Source organism: Sander vitreus, chromosome 16 (genome assembly GCF_031162955.1).
Source record: "Sander vitreus isolate 19-12246 chromosome 16, sanVit1, whole genome shotgun sequence".
NCBI classification, from domain to species: domain Eukaryota; kingdom Metazoa; phylum Chordata; class Actinopteri; order Perciformes; family Percidae; genus Sander; species Sander vitreus.
The window spans coordinates 12,991,758-13,010,213 of NC_135870.1; the positions used below are offsets into that span (position 1 = coordinate 12,991,758).

Consider the following 18,456-nt stretch of genomic DNA (forward strand, 5'->3'; position numbering starts at 1 on the left):
TCTATAGCAGGAACACATTGTGTTTGTATTTTTGACATTGAGAATAAGGGCTTTAAATGCAAGAGACAGAAGACAAGTGTGTAAACATGTAGAGTGCTCAGAAAGTTTTGTGACTTATCTTTGTGACATTGACCTAAGATGACAGAAAAAGGTTGCACTCAATGACGGGAAGCCATTTTGTCTTGAGGAGATAAAACCTTTTTTTACGCAGCCTTCATCGGTGTCACAACTATGCAGCACAGATGCCTCTTAAATAGCAAAAATAACACAAGTGAAACCATTTAATTAAGGCAAGGCAATCAGATATTTACGTAGCAACCGATCAACATCTTGCACTATTACAAGGAAAAATATAAAGACTGGCCTACCAGACTTACTAATTCATAAAATATCTCTCAAATATGTGCATTCATGCAAGTGAAGAAGTGGTTTTGACAACAGAGTGACTACATTGAGGTATAAAGAGGGAAAGGACAGAGCATACAACAACCCTATCAATTTTCTTAGATCTACCTTAAATATCATCATCCCACATGAAAATGGAAGACTAAATGTATTTGAGAAGTAAAAATAAATATTGCTGTTTGCATCTCACTAGTCTGGACACTTAAAAGGATTTACTGTATTCAAAAAACTGCAGGATTTCATTTAATCACAGTTTTGATTGTTTGGAAAACAAATAGGAATCCTCCGCAGTGACAGAGTAATGTGTATAGATAAGATAACATCACTGATATATGTTTGTTTACCTACTGCTAGTAAGCAAATCACTGTTTGCTAACCATGACCTATGTCAACAAATGCTGTCAAACTGACTTGCTATGTGTGGCTGTGAATCAAATTGTCAGGTACACATTACAGACAGTCATTACTATCTAATTTTTTTATTCTGTGTATCATGTCTTATGTTGTATCAGGTCTTATGTTGAATCAAATGACTCCTTCTTCTTGAAATTGCTATGAGAAGTAATGTGTCATTGATTTGGAAATATGCTCTTATTTAACAAAAACAATCACATATTCTAGATTTAAAACTAAACTAAAAAGAAAGAAAGAACACATTTTGTATAAGCAATGCTATATTCTATGATATGTCTTTGATAGTAATGTCAATAAAGCTGGTCTGAAGCTGTTTGCTGCAGCTGACAAGAAGGCAACATACTCAGGACTCAAGAAAAAAATGTGCTGTGCTGTGGAATCTTAATCACTTAATCTGCTGGTTAACTAAAAAACGTAAAAACACAGCTTGTGCAGAAGAATGGGCAGCTATCAGGCCCAAGGACAGCCACTGTGAGTGGCTTTATTGTCTTCACGGTGTGAAATGTGCTTTCATCTTGATGAACAGGAGCATGCATAAGGCTCATTGAACAGCTGATGAATCATCGAGGCGTCGATGCACACATCTGACACACACCCAAACAAACACTCTTCACTCTCAACACACACCTTATTTCTCACACCGCCGAGAATGTGAGACACACATGTGGTATTGAGAGGAGAGGAAATCAAATCCAGTGCTACTAATACTGGATCCCCTGCTCCAAAACTCACAGGTCAAAGGCCAAAGTACCTTCTTTAAGCTATAAATTGCTCCCTCTCAGCTTTGACTATGTAAGATATTATTGGCCACCGATGTCCATCTACTTGCTCCGTTGGCTCTCTCTATATGTTATATATCAGTTTCCAACATCTGGAGGAAATAATTTCCTTCATGCTTTGTTATGTAGAAAGCCTGAGATTTCGATCTATAGCAGGAACACATTGTGTTTGTATTTTTGACATTGAGAATAAGGGCTTTAAATGCAAGAGACAGAAGACAAGTGTGTAAACATGTAGAGTGCTCAGAAAGTTTTGTGACTTATCCTTGTGACATTGACCTAAGATGACAGAAAAAGGTTGCACTCAATGACGGGAAGCCATTTTGTCTTGAGGAGATAAAACCTTTTTTTTACGCAGCCTTCATCGGTGTCACAACTATGCAGCACAGATGCCTCTTAAATAGCAAAATAACACAAGTGAAACCATTTAATTAAGGCAAGGCAATCAGATATTTACGTAGCAACCGATCAACATCTTGCACTATTACAAGGAAAAATATAAAGACTGGCCTACCAGACTTACTAATTCATAAAATATCTCTCAAATATGTGCATTCATGCAAGTGAAGAAGTGGTTTTGACAACAGAGTGACTACATTGAGGTATAAAGAGGGAAAGGACAGAGCATACAACAACCCTATCAATTTTCTTAGATCTACCTTAAATATCATCATCCCACATGAAAATGGAAGACTAAATGTATTTGAGAAGTAAAAATAAATATTGCTGTTTGCATCTCACTAGTCTGGACACTTAAAAGGATTTACTGTATTCAAAAACTGCAGGATTTCATTTAATCACAGTTTTGATTGTTTGGAAAACAAATAGGAATCCTCCGCAGTGACAGAGTAATGTGTATAGATAAGATAACATCACTGATATATGTTTGTTTACCTACTGCTAGTAAGCAAATCACTGTTTGCTAACCATGACCTATGTCAACAAATGCTGTCAAACTGACTTGCTATGTGTGGCTGTGAATCAAATTGTCAGGTACACATTACAGACAGTCATTACTATCTAATTTTTTATTCTGTGTATCATGTCTTATGTTGTATCAGGTCTTATGTTGAATCAAATGACTCCTTCTTCTTGAAATTGCTATGAGAAGTAATGTGTCATTGATTTGGAAATATGCTCTTATTTAACAAAAACAATCACATATTCTAGATTTAAAACTAAACTAAAAAGAAAGAAAGAACACATTTTGTATAAGCAATGCTATATTCTATGATATGTCTTTGATAGTAATGTCAATAAAGCTGGTCTGAAGCTGTTTGCTGCAGCTGACAAGAAGGCAACATACTCAGGACTCAAGAAAAAATGTGCTGTGCTGTGGAATCTTAATCACTTAATCTGCTGGTTAACTAAAAAACGTAAAAACACAGCTTGTGCAGAAGAATGGGCAGCTATCAGGCCCAAGGACAGCCACTGTGAGTGGCTTTATTGTCTTCACGGTGTGAAATGTGCTTTCATCTTGATGAACAGGAGCATGCATAAGGCTCATTGAACAGCTGATGAATCATCGAGGCGTCGATGCACACATCTGACACACACCCAAACAAACACTCTTCACTCTCAACACACACCTTATTTCTCACACCGCCGAGAATGTGAGACACACATGTGGTACCACACTCCTCAGCAGGGCACACATCATTTACCACTTAATTAAGGAGATGATGATCAGAGTTGGATGATTAGCTTTCAGTCACCTTCAGCTTAAAACATGCTTCTTCATGTGCAGCTCTGTGAAAATGCGCAGGTATTGCACAGATTGTCACAATGGCCAAAATATTTGTATGCAACATTAAAGCTATAGTGTGCAACTATTTTATTAATGAACGTCCGTTACATTCAAGCCATTTTCAAATGAGTTGATACAAAGCTAATTAAGCCTACCAGCTCAACAAAACTCTCTCTGTATTTATTAGCATGGCCATGTTCACAAAATGGTGTAGTCCGGCGACATTCGCGCGCAAAAGCTAGAGTGATGCGCCGACAGTGTTGTTGGCATTACTTAGAATTCCTCATGGGGGCGACAGAAACTACCCACTATAGCTTTAAAGAGAAATAAAAAGAAAAATCCAAAAACTTATTTCAATCCCCCTAAATTTATGTTAATTATAATACCCAAAATAGAGATGAGAGGGCAAGGTTTAAATGTAGCCATGTAATGTGGATATGTTCTGACATCCTCAGGCCACTAATCCAATCACACCCATACTAACATTTTAAATCCTGATGTCTCAATTAACCTCCCATGTGCTGAACCAGGTACTTAATGTTCACCATTAGTTTGGACACAAGTAAAGACATCCTAAATGGATGTTAAAGCAAGGTGTGAAACGTGTACCCTTTTACTGGATACACAAATTGATTAAATTAGCATGAAAATAAAAGGCTGATGACTGAGAATTGAAAGCAGAAGTGGTGAATGCTATTGTATTTATCTATGAAGGATTGATCTATTGTGCTGTCTCTCACTCTCATTCTTCCTTTTTCTCACATATAAATAATGAATTATTTTTAATCTAAACCTAAAAGTCAAAGCATAGTTTTCCTAAATAATGTTTTAATATTGTTACAGGTTAAAATCCATATTCAGGTAGAAAAAAAACATGCCATTTCTTGTTTACAATTTTTAAAATGAGCAGACACTGAAACTGAAATTAACCACAGACAGGAAACACACAAAAAACGGATTCACTAAAGTACTTACAGGTTCTTGGATTTCTTCTTCTTTGTTCCTTCGGGGCTGACCTCGCAGCTACAGGGGGATCCGGAGCTCAGCTGAGGGGAGATGGAGAGCACACACTGCATCATCCACCCTTCACACAGAAAGAGGGCCCTGTAGCCTCATGCAGTTGTTGTCATTGGCTATGAAGTTAGTAAGTCCTCCATGTCCAGTTAGGCTAGACTAAGACTAGTCTAGTCCGTAACACACACAGCCAGCCACCAAAATGATTAATCCATAGCAGCAGTCCACAGTGTATATCCCACAAAGCAAATCTCTCAAAAGTGTGTGTCTGTGTCTTGCTGAATAAAACTGTCTGACTGAATGTGTATGTGGCAGATGATGTTTTAAAACAGGGTATAACAAAGTATGTAAAAATCTGTGAGAGTGAGAGAGTGTGAAAGACTACGGCTGTTGTTTCTGCTGGCCTCCAACTGTGCCCTAGGTTTGAAGTATTGAGCCAAGACCCCGGTTTCACATTACACTTTCTGCCAACCCACCACTTTGATTGGTTAAGAGAAAAGGGAAGTTGCTGCAGGGCGGGGAAGGGGTCAATCTCCACTAATCTGATGGCCTGAAGCTGCCCATTGTATGTGTGTGTGTGTGTGTGTGTGTGTGTGTGTGTGTGTGTGTGTGTGTGTGTGTGTGTGTGTGTGTGTGCGTGTGTGGCTCTGAATAATGAGCCATTGTATTACAGGAACACAGTTGAATCTGAGCTAGATACTGGCCACAGCTGGTAACACATGGTGTAATGTTCTCTATCTTTGTGGGACCAAATTTTAGTTTTAACCTTCAGAGTGCGGTTTTGAGGTTAAAGTGACACTCTAGCCAAAAACACTAACCCCCTGTAGGCTTTAAAGTCAGCAGTAAAGTTTATAGTTTCCTCATTGAGGGAGAACAGCAGCTTGAATTCAGTCAAATGGATTCCAAATATCTCTCGAAACCTATCAAACCACAAAGGTCCTAGCTTCTACCACTAGTAGTAACATAGCATCCATTACTTTCTTCACACATTTTTTCCTCATTAGTATAACAATACAAATATATGGATGTGCATTTGTGTGATGCCTTTGTGTGTCCATTGTCATGCACGTCCAAATTGCTCTATGAGACATAAATTATAAAACATTGATTTTGTCATGGCTGTGAATCATTCCTTCATTATAATCACATTTGTATAAAAGGAAATATTAAACGTGTTAATGAGTCTTCTTCACCTGGTGCCTTGTCAAATAATGTCTATTACAACTCTTGATAATAGAAATACATTTGTATTTATTTTTTTCCTCAGGTTTCTGTTAGCCTCACAGCACAATGCTCAATGCTAATGTGAGAGAACACAATGTATTAGTGCAGATTTTGATACTGTTGATTGCAGCATCTTTATTGAAATATTTACTGGTTCCTCCCAATTCTTTGATAATGCAAATCATTCCCATTGTCTGTGAATGGATTTGTCTGCTCACAATCCTGGATTGCAGTAGAGGATCTCTCTGCCACGTCCTTCCCTTTCATAACTCCTCCCTTCGAACTGTATTGCATATACTGACAAAATGCTTGATATTTATAATCAAGCATAGTGATAACGTGATGATATTTGGTGATGACTAATGGTGCTTGAAGGTATTTAAAAAAAAAAAAGAAATGTTTGAGAAAAGACAACTCATAATGTGGATATGATGACCAAACAGGTAGAGGCATTAAGTCATTCACTCTGTAGAATAGACTCGTACTTTAAGTTCAGAAAACTGTACCAGCTCTTCAACTGTTATGTAATTAAAAACGTATCACCAGTTATATTTGATATATATCCTCCAGCTCTAGAAGTAACCAAATCATCCAGCTACAAACACATAATATGTTAAATATGTTTATGTATGCACCATCCACAAAGGCAAATTCCTTGTAAGTGTTACTTACTTGGCAAGAAATCCTTTTCTGATTCTGATTCAGGGATTAAGTCATTGAGGGTCATGATAGATATCAAAATCTAATCAGTAATATCAGTGGGAACAGCAAAACAGGGGGTCCCAGTCCCTATGGAGCTATCAGCCAGGCTTTACCCTGAAAGGCTTGTCCCTCCATCATTACCACCACTGAGGTGCCCTTGAGCAAGGCCTTTAACCCCAAAAAAAAAGCTCCAGTGGAGCTGCTCAGTGGCCAGCAGATCAGACTGTGGTTGTACTGGGCAGCTTCCAGGTAGGAATGTGTAACTGTATGAAAGGCTCCATGTGCAATAAACTATCTCAGATCAGATTGGTGTCGATCATTGTATAATATTGTCAGCACTGTATGTATAATGTAATAGTTTTTTGATAAAAGAGCTAAATCTTCAGGTCTCTTTCTTAGGTTTCAATGTTTTTCTTTTTATCTGTGTTCTTTCAGGCAACCAGACCCCACCCGGGCCTCCCACACACAAAAGAGACTTAGACACACCACACACACAGAGACTTGCCTGGCAATAACCACTGGAGCATAAAAAAGTCTCAGTATTTTCTAAAAATAACCCTAGTGTGTGTGTGTGTGTGTGTGTGTGTGTGTGTGTGTGCATGATCATGTGTATAGACTCCTCACATGCCTCACTGAAGACAGTAAGCAAACACAGAATCTGCCAAAGACCACATGGCGATATAGCCCCCGGAGGTATGGGATGCAGATGTTGACAAGCCATTAAGGGTGGTGGGATGGATGTGTAGATACACAGATAAAGGTTTAAACTGGATGTGTGTTGAACACGTCTTTGTAGCCATTTCTCGTTTCTTTATACCTGTACATGTATGCACGTGTGAAGGCAATCATATGAGGAAACACGTTTCTGGCAATGCTAAAGTTCGAAATATTAATGAAACATTTATAGACACATATGCACATGACCTGGGAACGTTTAGTCAAAGTCAAGGGAAATAGTGTGTGTGGTTAGGAGAGAAGTTTGGAACACCAATGGGCTGCTATTCCCCCGATGAGACAAGGAAACCTCTGCACTAACAAACACATTGTAGAAACAACATTCTAAACACAGCTCTGAAACATTCTTGACCCATACTCCAAATCCTCCAACAACCTAAAACCCCAGAGGTGGAGAAATTAATCTTGGTCTTTGTGTATATAAACTTCTTCTCACCAGTTCAACCCTTTTCTTCATCAGACCTCCCTCGGGCTGCTTCCTTCCTTCTTGTTCCCCCGTTTCTTCTTTCATTTAAAAACAAATGTTAGACCCTAGTTTTCTGACATTGTGCTCTACTGTGTGGTTGACCCTGCTCCTGACCTTTGTTAAAGCAGCTCTTAGCTTAGATATGAACACAGGTTTTAACAGTAACTACAGGATTACTATACAGCTACCAATTGTAGCCTTCTTAACACTAAATTCAGCTCATCTAAATCTCAATAGATACTGGAACATATTTCTGAAGTTTGAGCACTTTTCCCACGTTTGATTTCAATTAAAATGTTGCATCTTTTAATTTACTACCAAGTGAAATGTTATATATTTAGACAAGATCTGGTAGAATTCTTTTGCAGTGTTGTGTACTGAGCTTGCAGACCTGGTACTTGTGCTAACAGTGATAAACCATGGATTAATGGCGTTAAATGTAATCTAAATCCTTAGTTCATATCTGTGAGAAAACAGAGAGAAACATTGTCGGCTCTTCTGTTTGGATCTACTTTCACTTTCTGCTATTAAAGAAAGGAAATGGAGTGCACTACAGGCTTAACCAAAGGCGTATGTTAATCAGGATGTGGAACCTATAAAGTGCACAAATAGAGGAAGAAATAGCCTAATTTCCATGATAGTCTCCATGTGACTTCCCAAACCAGACGGCACTATTTTAATTCACTGGATGTATCCGCTATTTGGTATGCAGAAAACCTGGGTTAGAGAGTATTTGGATGTCAAAAGTCCTACTTGCACATTCAAATGTAGTCACGAGAGCCTGCTACTTCTTTCTGACCTAGAATAGCACTATTCTGTTCACCATCAATATCCTTCTCTATCTTTAATAATCGGACAATGAATAGCCAAAAGACAACAGTAGGTTTGTTTGGCACAGGATGAGATGTGAATCACAGTCAGTTATCACTGTGTGAGTGTGAGGCTCATGTTAACAACTTATTAGGCTGCAGCATCCAACATAGCAGATTGTTTTATATAAAAGCTAAAAAAAAAAAGTGAATCAGTTTTAGGTCCATGTTTATAACAGTTCTCAGAGGATAAAATCAGTCCCAACTTGCCCAAAACTGGCATAAGATTCTCAGAGTGGCACATTTTTCAGTCCCTCCAGGATTTCGCGGCCTTTTTTTGAGATTGTTGCGGCCCAAAATGCCTGATTTCGCGGGAGTTTGTTGCAATGAAGTTGCGGGAGACAGTGAAAGTTGCAAAAAAGTTGCAATTTCTTTTTTGTATAGTTCTTTAAAAATAAAAAGGAAACTTTTTTTGGAGGGAATAAAACTACTCTGGGCTGAGATTTCCTAGTAACCTTACCAAAAAGGCTCAGGATGCTGTAAATGTTGGTATAATATGAAAATGGCTGGTGGATTTAAGACAAAAAATAATAATTTATTGAATCAATCAAATTTGAACATATCTATCAGTGACTTGTTGATCTTTACATTGTTAGTTATTTTCCTATGCTGGCCTGGGCTGGGACACACATTCATACGGTTTGATAAAGTACTGACTTTAACTTATCATTGCACTAACAATAACGAGCATAGCTGTCCTCAATTTAGGTCATCATGTCGTCTCATCTCCTTTTTCTCCTGCATCCACCGTGTGTGTGTTGTTTGTGTGTGTGTGTGTGTGTGTGTCTGTGTGTGTGTTTGTGTGTGTGCAAGCGTCAGTCGCGGGGGGTATGGAGCAGTAGCCCCACCCGCTGCAGAGAGCCGACAACCAGGATGGAAACGGCAGCAACTTCAGCGACTTTTAAATCGTTAAAGTCTACATTGATGTTACAGTATTGACCATAGATTGTGTTTTGGACTGCAGTTTCTCTTGAAGCCTCTCTACATTTTTGTTGTGTTTAATAAATGCATGCATATCTTTTTTCAAGATTATTTTTTGGGCTTTTCCGCCTTTATTTGACAGGACAGCTAGGTGAGAAAGGGGAGAGAGAGAGAGGGGAAAGACATGCAGGAAATCGTCACAAGTTGGATTTGAACCCTGGACCTCTGCGTCGAGGCCAAGTATATGTGCGCCTATCTACCCACTGAGCCGACCCGGCCACCATTTTGTTTCTTTTGCTGCAGAGATACAATACAAAAAATGAATGACCCATCTCAGAGTATGAAAAAAAAGAGACAGAGACAGAATTGTCCTGGTACTCCTCTTCCTCTCCCTCATGAAGGCATTTTTCTTATTTTCTGTGTTCATCTACAGTATATTGTTCAAATAGGTGCTGTTTTACTGTATGTACTACCATATGATCATGCGATTGAAAGAACCTCAACCCCTGAGTGTGTTTCCTAGAAGGGAATCAGCTGTGATCGATCTATTTGCATAACTTCAATCAGCTGTTTCTCAATAAATGCATGTATAAAATGCAGGGGATATATTTGTGTTTCAATTTACAATATGATCAGCTGTTCACTTTGACTTTAGCCTATAAGTTAGGCTTAGAACATGATGTTATCTGTTCTGACATACAGAGTGAAAGCATTTGTAAATTTGGCAATAAAAATCCATTGTTTTGGTCTTGGTGGAGCTTGTGTGTAAAAGAAGTTCAAGCATTTTAAATTTGTGTTAACTGTATGCATTTTGTGTCAAAGCAACAAGAAATGTGTTAATTGTATAGCCTACACAGACGGATGTTGTCCTAACTGTGTTAAGAGTTTAGGAAAGTTGTTAAAAGTATTGGAAAAAAGTGTCATAGCGATCGTAAAAAACTGTAAAATGTATTGGACAGTCTGAAATGTTTTGCACGGTCTTTCGCTGTACGTTTTGTTGGTAAATGAGTCACACACACACGTCTCGTCTTCATATCAAAAACAAGGAAATGATCAACCCGTTCTCACTCCCGATTGGTCATTGGCTCTCAGAGTGCACGTGGGACTGCTGTGATTGGTTGAAGTCGCGGGAAACTTCAGGTTATTGGTCAAATGTGCGGACAAGTTGCGGTGATTGGTCAAAATTGCGAGTCGCACCAAATTCGCGGTGATTGGTTGAATTCGCGTGAATTGGCGCAATCGCGACATCGCAAAATCCTGGAAGGACTGATTTTGGGTATGAGTAGGTATGCGAATTTCATGAGCGTTCTTCACCTCGAACATTACTCTTATCTAATCCAGGATTCAGGAGTGCTGCAGAGCTGTCCTAATGTGTTCCTTCTAACACAAAAAAAAACTTCTTGCAAGTAATTTGGATAATGGCTCTTTTTACAAAACTGTGCCAACTTTGCAGAAACAAGTTCTTGTATTTACACATAGTTTACGCTCAATACAGCAGCAAGAAAATGCAGCTGCAACAGTGATATCTTAGCACATAACAACTGTGACTGCATTTGCTACACCTCACAACTCTAATATCTCCTGTCACTATACAAAAAAAGCGTAAACATATAATGGTTGTGCATTAATAATCCTTTATGTTGCGGCCACATTATTTGTGTTGCACATGAAGTAGAGATGCGTCATAGCTTTGAGAACGGACCAATGACAGAGCTGGAGCATCTCCTAAATTGAACAATAGCTAAAACATGTGCAAGATGGTGTACATTAAAAATGTGTATACATAAAATTCTATAAATTCTATTTAGAAGGCGCCACGGGAATGTGATCCCAAAGTCAGAAAACACATAGTTCCAGAAATTAGGAACTTTATCATGCAATTATACATGCTATTACATTTCTATTGTAGTTCTTCTATCTGGGCAAAAAACAACTAGTTTTAATATACTTGAAAAAATTTAATTATGACAGCTGTTTCTATGTTGGAGCTTAATAGCAAACCATTTGCATTACTGATGTTAGTAAACCAAGCAAATAACTGGACACAGCCTGCTTGTTTGATGATAATCTTGGCCATTTCTTGCCCTTGATAAGTGTATGCACTTCCTCGTAGATCTTGGCCAGCAAGTTGAAAGAAAATTAGACAAACACAAAACCCTGTGCTCTCTCTCCGAGGGGCATTGTAGGAACAATGGAGCTTTTATAAGAGCCAGAAAATAGGAGATATCAAGAAAAAAGATTTAATAAAAGCCCAAACTGATGTTTATACAAAAAAACGTGGGAGAGGGATAACAAAACCAAATCCTGAACTCAGTTGGGGAGTTTTAATGATTATCAAGCAATCTTATCCATATACTGTATGAAGCTGGTGTCTACTGAAGTTTTCATGAGGTTATGATTTGGGTTCTCAAAATGTATTCAGAAAGATATACTTTCAGCATTCTTTAAGATAGTTTTTCCTCACAGTTCTTTCTTAGTTTTATAAAAAACCTTGATTAAAAAAAACTTCCCTGATGTGTTTTACTTTTATGTGTAATGGCATAACTGCTATAATGCCCTGTTTTGTTTTTCATTGTTTCAATTTACATCACAGGAAATATTGTTCCATCTTCCTTTGCAAATAAAAGGATTTTTTTGGGTGAAATAAACTTGCGGTTGTAGCCGAGGGAGTGTGATTGTGTATGTGGATATGGATGTGTGCGTTTCTGTGAGTGTGTGAGCTTGTGTAATTGGATGGCAACTGCTAACACACACTCACACACAAAATACACATATAACACAATGGCAAAACCACAATTTTCAGTTATATCTGAAAATAAACTCAGTGACCCACAGACAGGATACTGACTCATTTCTACTCAAACTACATAATGAAAGCAGATACAAAAGGTGCATTGTCTGCACATTTTGTGTGTGTGTGTGTGTGTGTGTGTGTGTGTGTGTGTGCGCGCGCGCACAAAGAGAGACCAGTATGTGTATGTATGTGACTCTTTCCTCCGCCTCCTGTCATTATGCACCGCTTAGGAGATGGCGGCTTCCTGCACTTCCCATTTCACAGGATGTTAATGAACAATGCTCGTGCAAACGTCACTTCTCTGAGCTGATCAGGTTACTCAGTCCTTTGGAACTGGTGCTATCTATTAAAATGTTATTCACATTTTCTAACCAGCGGATGACTTTCATCAGGAGCACCAAAGGGCCAATGACTTCCAATTGGCTGCAGCCACAACGGGGCGAACCATGAATATATATTTTCTTATTATGCTAAACTGGCTAGATTCTGGCTAAAATTATATCATTTGTTTTCAATAGCTTAATGACCAAAAGCTTCTAACCAAAGCCTGCAATCTGTTGCAGCCAGACACTGAGGCTTCCTCGTTGTCAGACACATGAGGCAATTAACAAAGATGATGGATTTGTCACTTGCAATGATGAAGCAATAGTAAGAAAATAGATGAAACACAATTAATACAAATATTAAGATTAAATAAATGAATAAAAGCATAAACACAAAAGGAAAAACTGTAGTTAAAAGCCATTTTGTAAAAATTTAGTTTTTAAAAAGAGTATTTTAACAGGGCAGTCGGGAATCACCCGGAAATGGCGAGCGGATGAGCCGAAAATCTTTTAAACTGACCTTTGTCGATCTGAAATGAAGACAGATTCAGCAACTGCATGGCCTATTTCTCGCTTAAAATGTTTTCAGAAACACGTTTCGGTGAACTATTTTAGTACAATATGAGATCGTATTCTGAACAAGCCGACATGACAGTCTGGCTGGGAATTTTTCCGGAGTTCGTCCTATCAGCTGCTGGTTTTCATTTTCTGGGAAACAATACAGAGAAGCGCTGCCTGCTGCTATGGAGACATATTACGTTTCGCGCACGCGCAGAGTGTACGCTCAAGTCGGCGTCGCCTCAGTGTGTTTTGAGGCATTTTTTTGGACCTCGGGGACCCGACTGATCAGTCCGACTGCCTTTTCTGCTGACGGTTGGCAGTCTGGTTGGTGTGTAACAGCTTTAAGAAGGAGCAAGGCCACTCAGTGATTTAAAAACAAGCTATACAATTATTTTATTTTTATTTCTTTGGGGGTATTTTAGGCCTTTAATTGACAGGACAGCTGACGGGGAGAGAGAGGGGGAATGACATGCAGCAAAAGGCCTCAGGTCAGAATCAAACCCCGGCTGCTGCGATAAGGGCTGAGTCTGTGTACATGGGGCGCACACTCAACCAGGTGAGCTACCAGGGTGCCCCAGCAATACAATTTTTAAATCAAGTCTTAATGCCATAGGTAACCAGTGCAATTAGGCGAGAATAGAGGAAATGTGTTCACATATTTGAGTTCTTGTAAGAATGCTAGCTATTGTATTTTGTAGAAGTTGGAGGCGGTTGAATGATTTCTGGGGCAGTCCGGCAAAGAATGAGTTACAGTAATCTAGATGGCCTGAAGACAGCGTGAATGAGAGCTTGTGCATCGCATTGTTTTTGGTATGAAAGATTAGGTTGGGAGTTTTATTGCAGAATCCAAATGTCTTTGTCTAGTTATTATAGTTATTACAGTTGCACAGCCATTTATCATACAGTAATTACTGTACTGTATCAGTCTTATAATAAATAACAGTGATCAAGTTGGATTTAACTTGATGGTATTTATGTATTCATAGGCAACAACTCCTCCTAACAATACAACCATATAGGTTTTTTATTTCTACCCTCTAATACAATGCATAGAAGCATTTCATAAATTGGCGACTCCAGCGGTGGCAGGAAATAACAAGGTCGTTTTCTGTCCTCAAATGAAAAAGATTGTGGTTTGGATTAAATCTTTTCATTTCTTTAGTTACTTCATTTCCGGATGGGCACGTGAAGCAGAACGCAAGGCAGTTCTGTTCTGGGTAAAGTAAAAAAAAACTTATTTTCAAACAGGACATGAACCCCGCTCTCCTGGGTGAAAGTCCTGTGTTTGTTTGCTTCTACGTCGAGGCATACACCTCTATATATGTGCGCCTGCTCTAGCAACTGAGCTAACCCGGCCACACAATATGCTATTGTTTAATGACTTAATATATAATAGCATCCTGGTGTTCTTGTTTGCATAATAATAATAATAATATTTATGCTTTGTAGTTCTGTGTGGTCTTTGTTGTGCATCTGTTTTGATCTTTTTACTCATGTAAAGTGTCCTTGAGTGTCAAGAAAGGCGCCCATAAATAAAATGTACTATTATGTTTGCGTATTACAAGGGAGAAGTTATGTTAATGTACAAAATGGTCACTGCATCACTGCATACACATTCCTAATGCTTAATTGCAATACTGTTTTTAAACATTTATGTTAATGACGTCCATCACATTGTCACACTGTCTTGATGTTGCAACATGGGGCTGGTTGCCAATCCCACTACTAATTCCCTTACACGCAGATGTTCTAGCCACTCCAATATTAACTTTGGTCTTGTTGCTTTGCCTGTCGCGTTGTTGTTTTAATTCTCTTTTTCGCTTCCCTGGCGAGTAATCTCCCCCTTTGCATTCGTCATGGTGCCAATAGTTGTAAGAGGGCGAAATGCGGAGGTATGTCCCTCTTTGGCTAATGTATTTTAAAGATGGAGGCGCTACCTGGCTGCCGAATTTGAGCGAGTCGCTCGTATGTATTCTGAATGATTCTGAATGTCAGATTCTACGCTTACGAGAATACTTTGATTAGTTGGTAGAAGTAATTACACATGAATGAGTACATATTTGTGAAAGAACAAAGGGGTTTTTGCTAAGAATCAACTCAAAAAATTACACAATGTAGGTTTAAGTGACTGCTACAAACTTCAGTGTCAAGCAAAAAAAAGGTTATTCAGCCTAACTAAATGTTTTATTTCATGATGCACGCCTTATTCTAACACCAAGGAGTGAACTTTGATTTCCCTATCTCTACCTCCAAGGATGATTGTTCCCTTGACCCTGTTCCCATCCTGAGAGGACAGCATGTGTGCTCCCATCATCCCCCCAGCATTGTTCGCCCTGCCTCCTGGGGAGTGTGAGTGATTGTGTGCGTCTGTCCTATTTCTACATGTGCTGCTACACAGTTGCCTGTGTCTAACATTCAAACCTAGCCGGGGGTTACATGCTGATGTGGAACACATAACTGGCATGCAGATAAAGTACGGTGTGTTCTTGTTACAGTATTTCACTGTATGTACAATTTTTACACCAGAGACAGAATACACCGGGACTCGAACAAAAAGTTGTGTATCCTACACACACTGAACAATTTCCAAACAGCTTCCTGAACATGGTCCTGGATGTGCATTTACAGGTTCAATTACTGATTTCAGGTGCTGAAGGTATTTATAAACACTGCTCTCACCATCTTTTTGAGAATTCTTTATCAAATTATCTTAAAGGTCCAGTGTGTAAGGTGTTTAGTTGTTCATTATCAAAATCTGTGTTGCCCGTTCACAAACTTGTCCTTTTTCATGAATATTTACTACCACCATCAAGTATTCCTTTTGGCTTGAAATTTGAAATGTTCATTCGCATGAACTGGGGTAGATGCTCCATATTCATGCGCCATCATGAAATACGGTAGCTGGTAAGGGACATACAGGACATAGTTCTCCGCCTTTCGCGTTTTCACTGTCACATGATAAACTCACAGGTGCTGCTAATGCTGCTAATGCTGCCAATGGGTATTGTAGCTTCCCGGCCCCGGCAAGTTTGAAGAAGGAAAGATGGAGGACCACACGTATTCAAAATCCAAATTTCAGGAACAGGAGTCTTCTTCTTCGCCCATAAAAAGAAAAAGGATATTGAAAAGAGCGAGAGACCAGCTTTTTGAAATGTGAAGGCTACCGTAGCTGTAATACGTACTTTGAACTGTGTGGTGCGAGAGAGTTGATTGCGATATATGATCTCAACGCTTGATAGGAGAAATTCCTACACATTGGACCTTTAATAAGATAACACAAATTTTGGGCAAAGCCTTGAGAGAGCAGGTCATATAGTGTGACTGTTTGCACAGTGACATTTTTGAGCAAGTGAGACATTATAAATGCAGGTCAGGATTCTGTGAACTGAATTAAACCTGGATCTTTACAATGGCCACTCTCCATCCAACAACATTAATATGATTGAATCACTTTCCACTGCACTATTTCAACATTAAAGTATTATTATTAGTATTAGTAGTAGTATTAGTATTCCAGTTACTAAGTGCCATGACATCAGGTCATCACGTCTTCTGAAAGAAAGACATCATCAAAGCCCTGAACACTGTTTCCATTTAAAAGGTCACTGAGGAAATGTGATTGCTGAAAATAATTGCTACATATTCCCCTAAAATAGCTACCATATTATCCTACGTTGCGTGTGACGCCTTTCGGTTATTGTACTGTATTAGTCATGTTCATTGTCATCTTTATTTCCTCAGTTAAACCAGTTGAGACTAACTGAAACAATGTCCTGTCACACCATTTGGCAGACTGGATTGTATGCTATTTTGTCCTTTTTCATGTATAGCATTCACAAGGAACAATGTCCCTGCTGTTATGTTGTCACAATTTTTTTCAAATGTCAATACTGTTAGCGAGTGTCGTGCATAGAAGCAATCTGTTACCATGAGAAAATAGGTACTGAGCCAAAGGCCTCTGTGTGATGTAATTCAATGTTTGACTTTTTCTCGCGTTCCTCTGTTCAAATTGGAAACAACCAGGAACAAAACATGTATTACATGAAACATCAGAGTTTATGGATGGAAACAGCCTGTTCCCACACTCCTTCACACAAAGCTCAAAGCAGTAAAAGCAGAAACTATCCAGGTAGCCCATTAAAAAAAAATCAATAATTACAAACAGCCAAACATTGCTAACAAATAATAAAGATGAATTCTTGTTTAGTCTTTGTGGTGGGGATTTGTGAAAGGGTGTAAGCGTCCATGTGGAGCCTACTTAGTGTTTTAGTAGTAGAACAGAGAAAGAGGGAGAGAGAAAGAATACAGGTTAACAGGCTGAGGCCATGTGGGAGCTTCACTGGCAGGGAAGGATTAGCATGGTAATCTTTAAACTCTCATGAGGTCACAAGCAGTTACAAAGTTCCCTAAAACAAAGGGGGGAGTGTATTACGTTGTTTTGGGAAATTATCTTAAATAATCCTGCAGGTGTTTGCAAATTCTGACTCTCAACCCATTTGAGCACTTTGAGTTTTAAACCTTTAATTAAACTAATATTAAGTGTTTCTTTCAGATATAGTATGTACAAGTTTTAATTTGTTTTTGATGCCTCTATCTGTGTGTCTGTTTCATACATTATTTTAAATGAATTCAAATATGAAGTATGGCAGGGAAGGATAGCAACATAAGACTGCAGAAATAAAGCAATCAAACGATTCCATAATATTTATCAACCATTCATCCATCTATAAGACTCCTTTTATAATTTGAAAATCTGAGAATTATAGCGAAAACTCATTTAATGTCATACTGACTTTTGGCAGGAAAAAAATAAATGTAATAAGCAGATGTGAAGAATTCATATAATAATAATAATAAGTTATGTCATTTGACAGTCAAAGTCACAATAACATGTCTCCATCAGGATTGCTTCCAAGAAGGCTCTGTTTTGTTATCACAGTTGATCAACTGGCAATGAATGTTCTCCTTCCTGTCAGCATGGCTGGCTATCTATGAACCCAAAATATCTTATGTTCTTGTCTCAGTGTGTCAGAAGATACCATCCCAAAAAGATGTGTCTATTTAGTAAACAGGATGCAAACAAAAAAAATTTGCTAAACCCCTCCCATGAATAGCGATTGTCGAATGAGAAGCCTATCAAGCTTTGGATTTCCCCACATTTTGAAGCATGGAGCTCTAAGAGCGATACTACCCTGTGTTTTTAGCCTCTCCCAAACCAAAAACACATGAGTAAACGTTTAAGGAATGGATTGAACAGTTCATCTGCTCTAATGTAAGCAGTGACCTGTTGTAATATATCCAAAGCCAAGGATAATATTATAAACTAACTCAATTATTTTACAGACTACATTAGAAAAATCCCTGTTCAGGACTGGAACATCCACATTGTGGAAGTTTGTCCTGCCAAAATCTAGCTCCAGCCAAATCTCATTATCAGTTAGTACTCATTCTCAAAGCATTTCTCTTGAAAAAGTGAAGCATTAAATCTTGAATCTAACCCAT

The 18,456-nt window shown here is 38.6% G+C and overlaps 1 protein-coding gene across 4 annotated transcripts in view; it reads right to left on the bottom strand.

The window, feature by feature from the left end:
* The window catches only part of rgs3a (regulator of G protein signaling 3a), a 110,409-nt gene that overhangs the window by 10,682 nt on the left and 81,271 nt on the right, over positions 1 to 18,456 (bottom strand). For all 4 annotated transcript variants that reach the window (XM_078270850.1, XM_078270846.1, XM_078270847.1 and 1 more), the window contains one exon: positions 4,321 to 4,391. In XM_078270850.1, the coding sequence (XP_078126976.1) occupies positions 4,321 to 4,391 (71 nt within the window). The remainder of the gene's footprint in view (positions 1 to 4,320; positions 4,392 to 18,456) is intronic.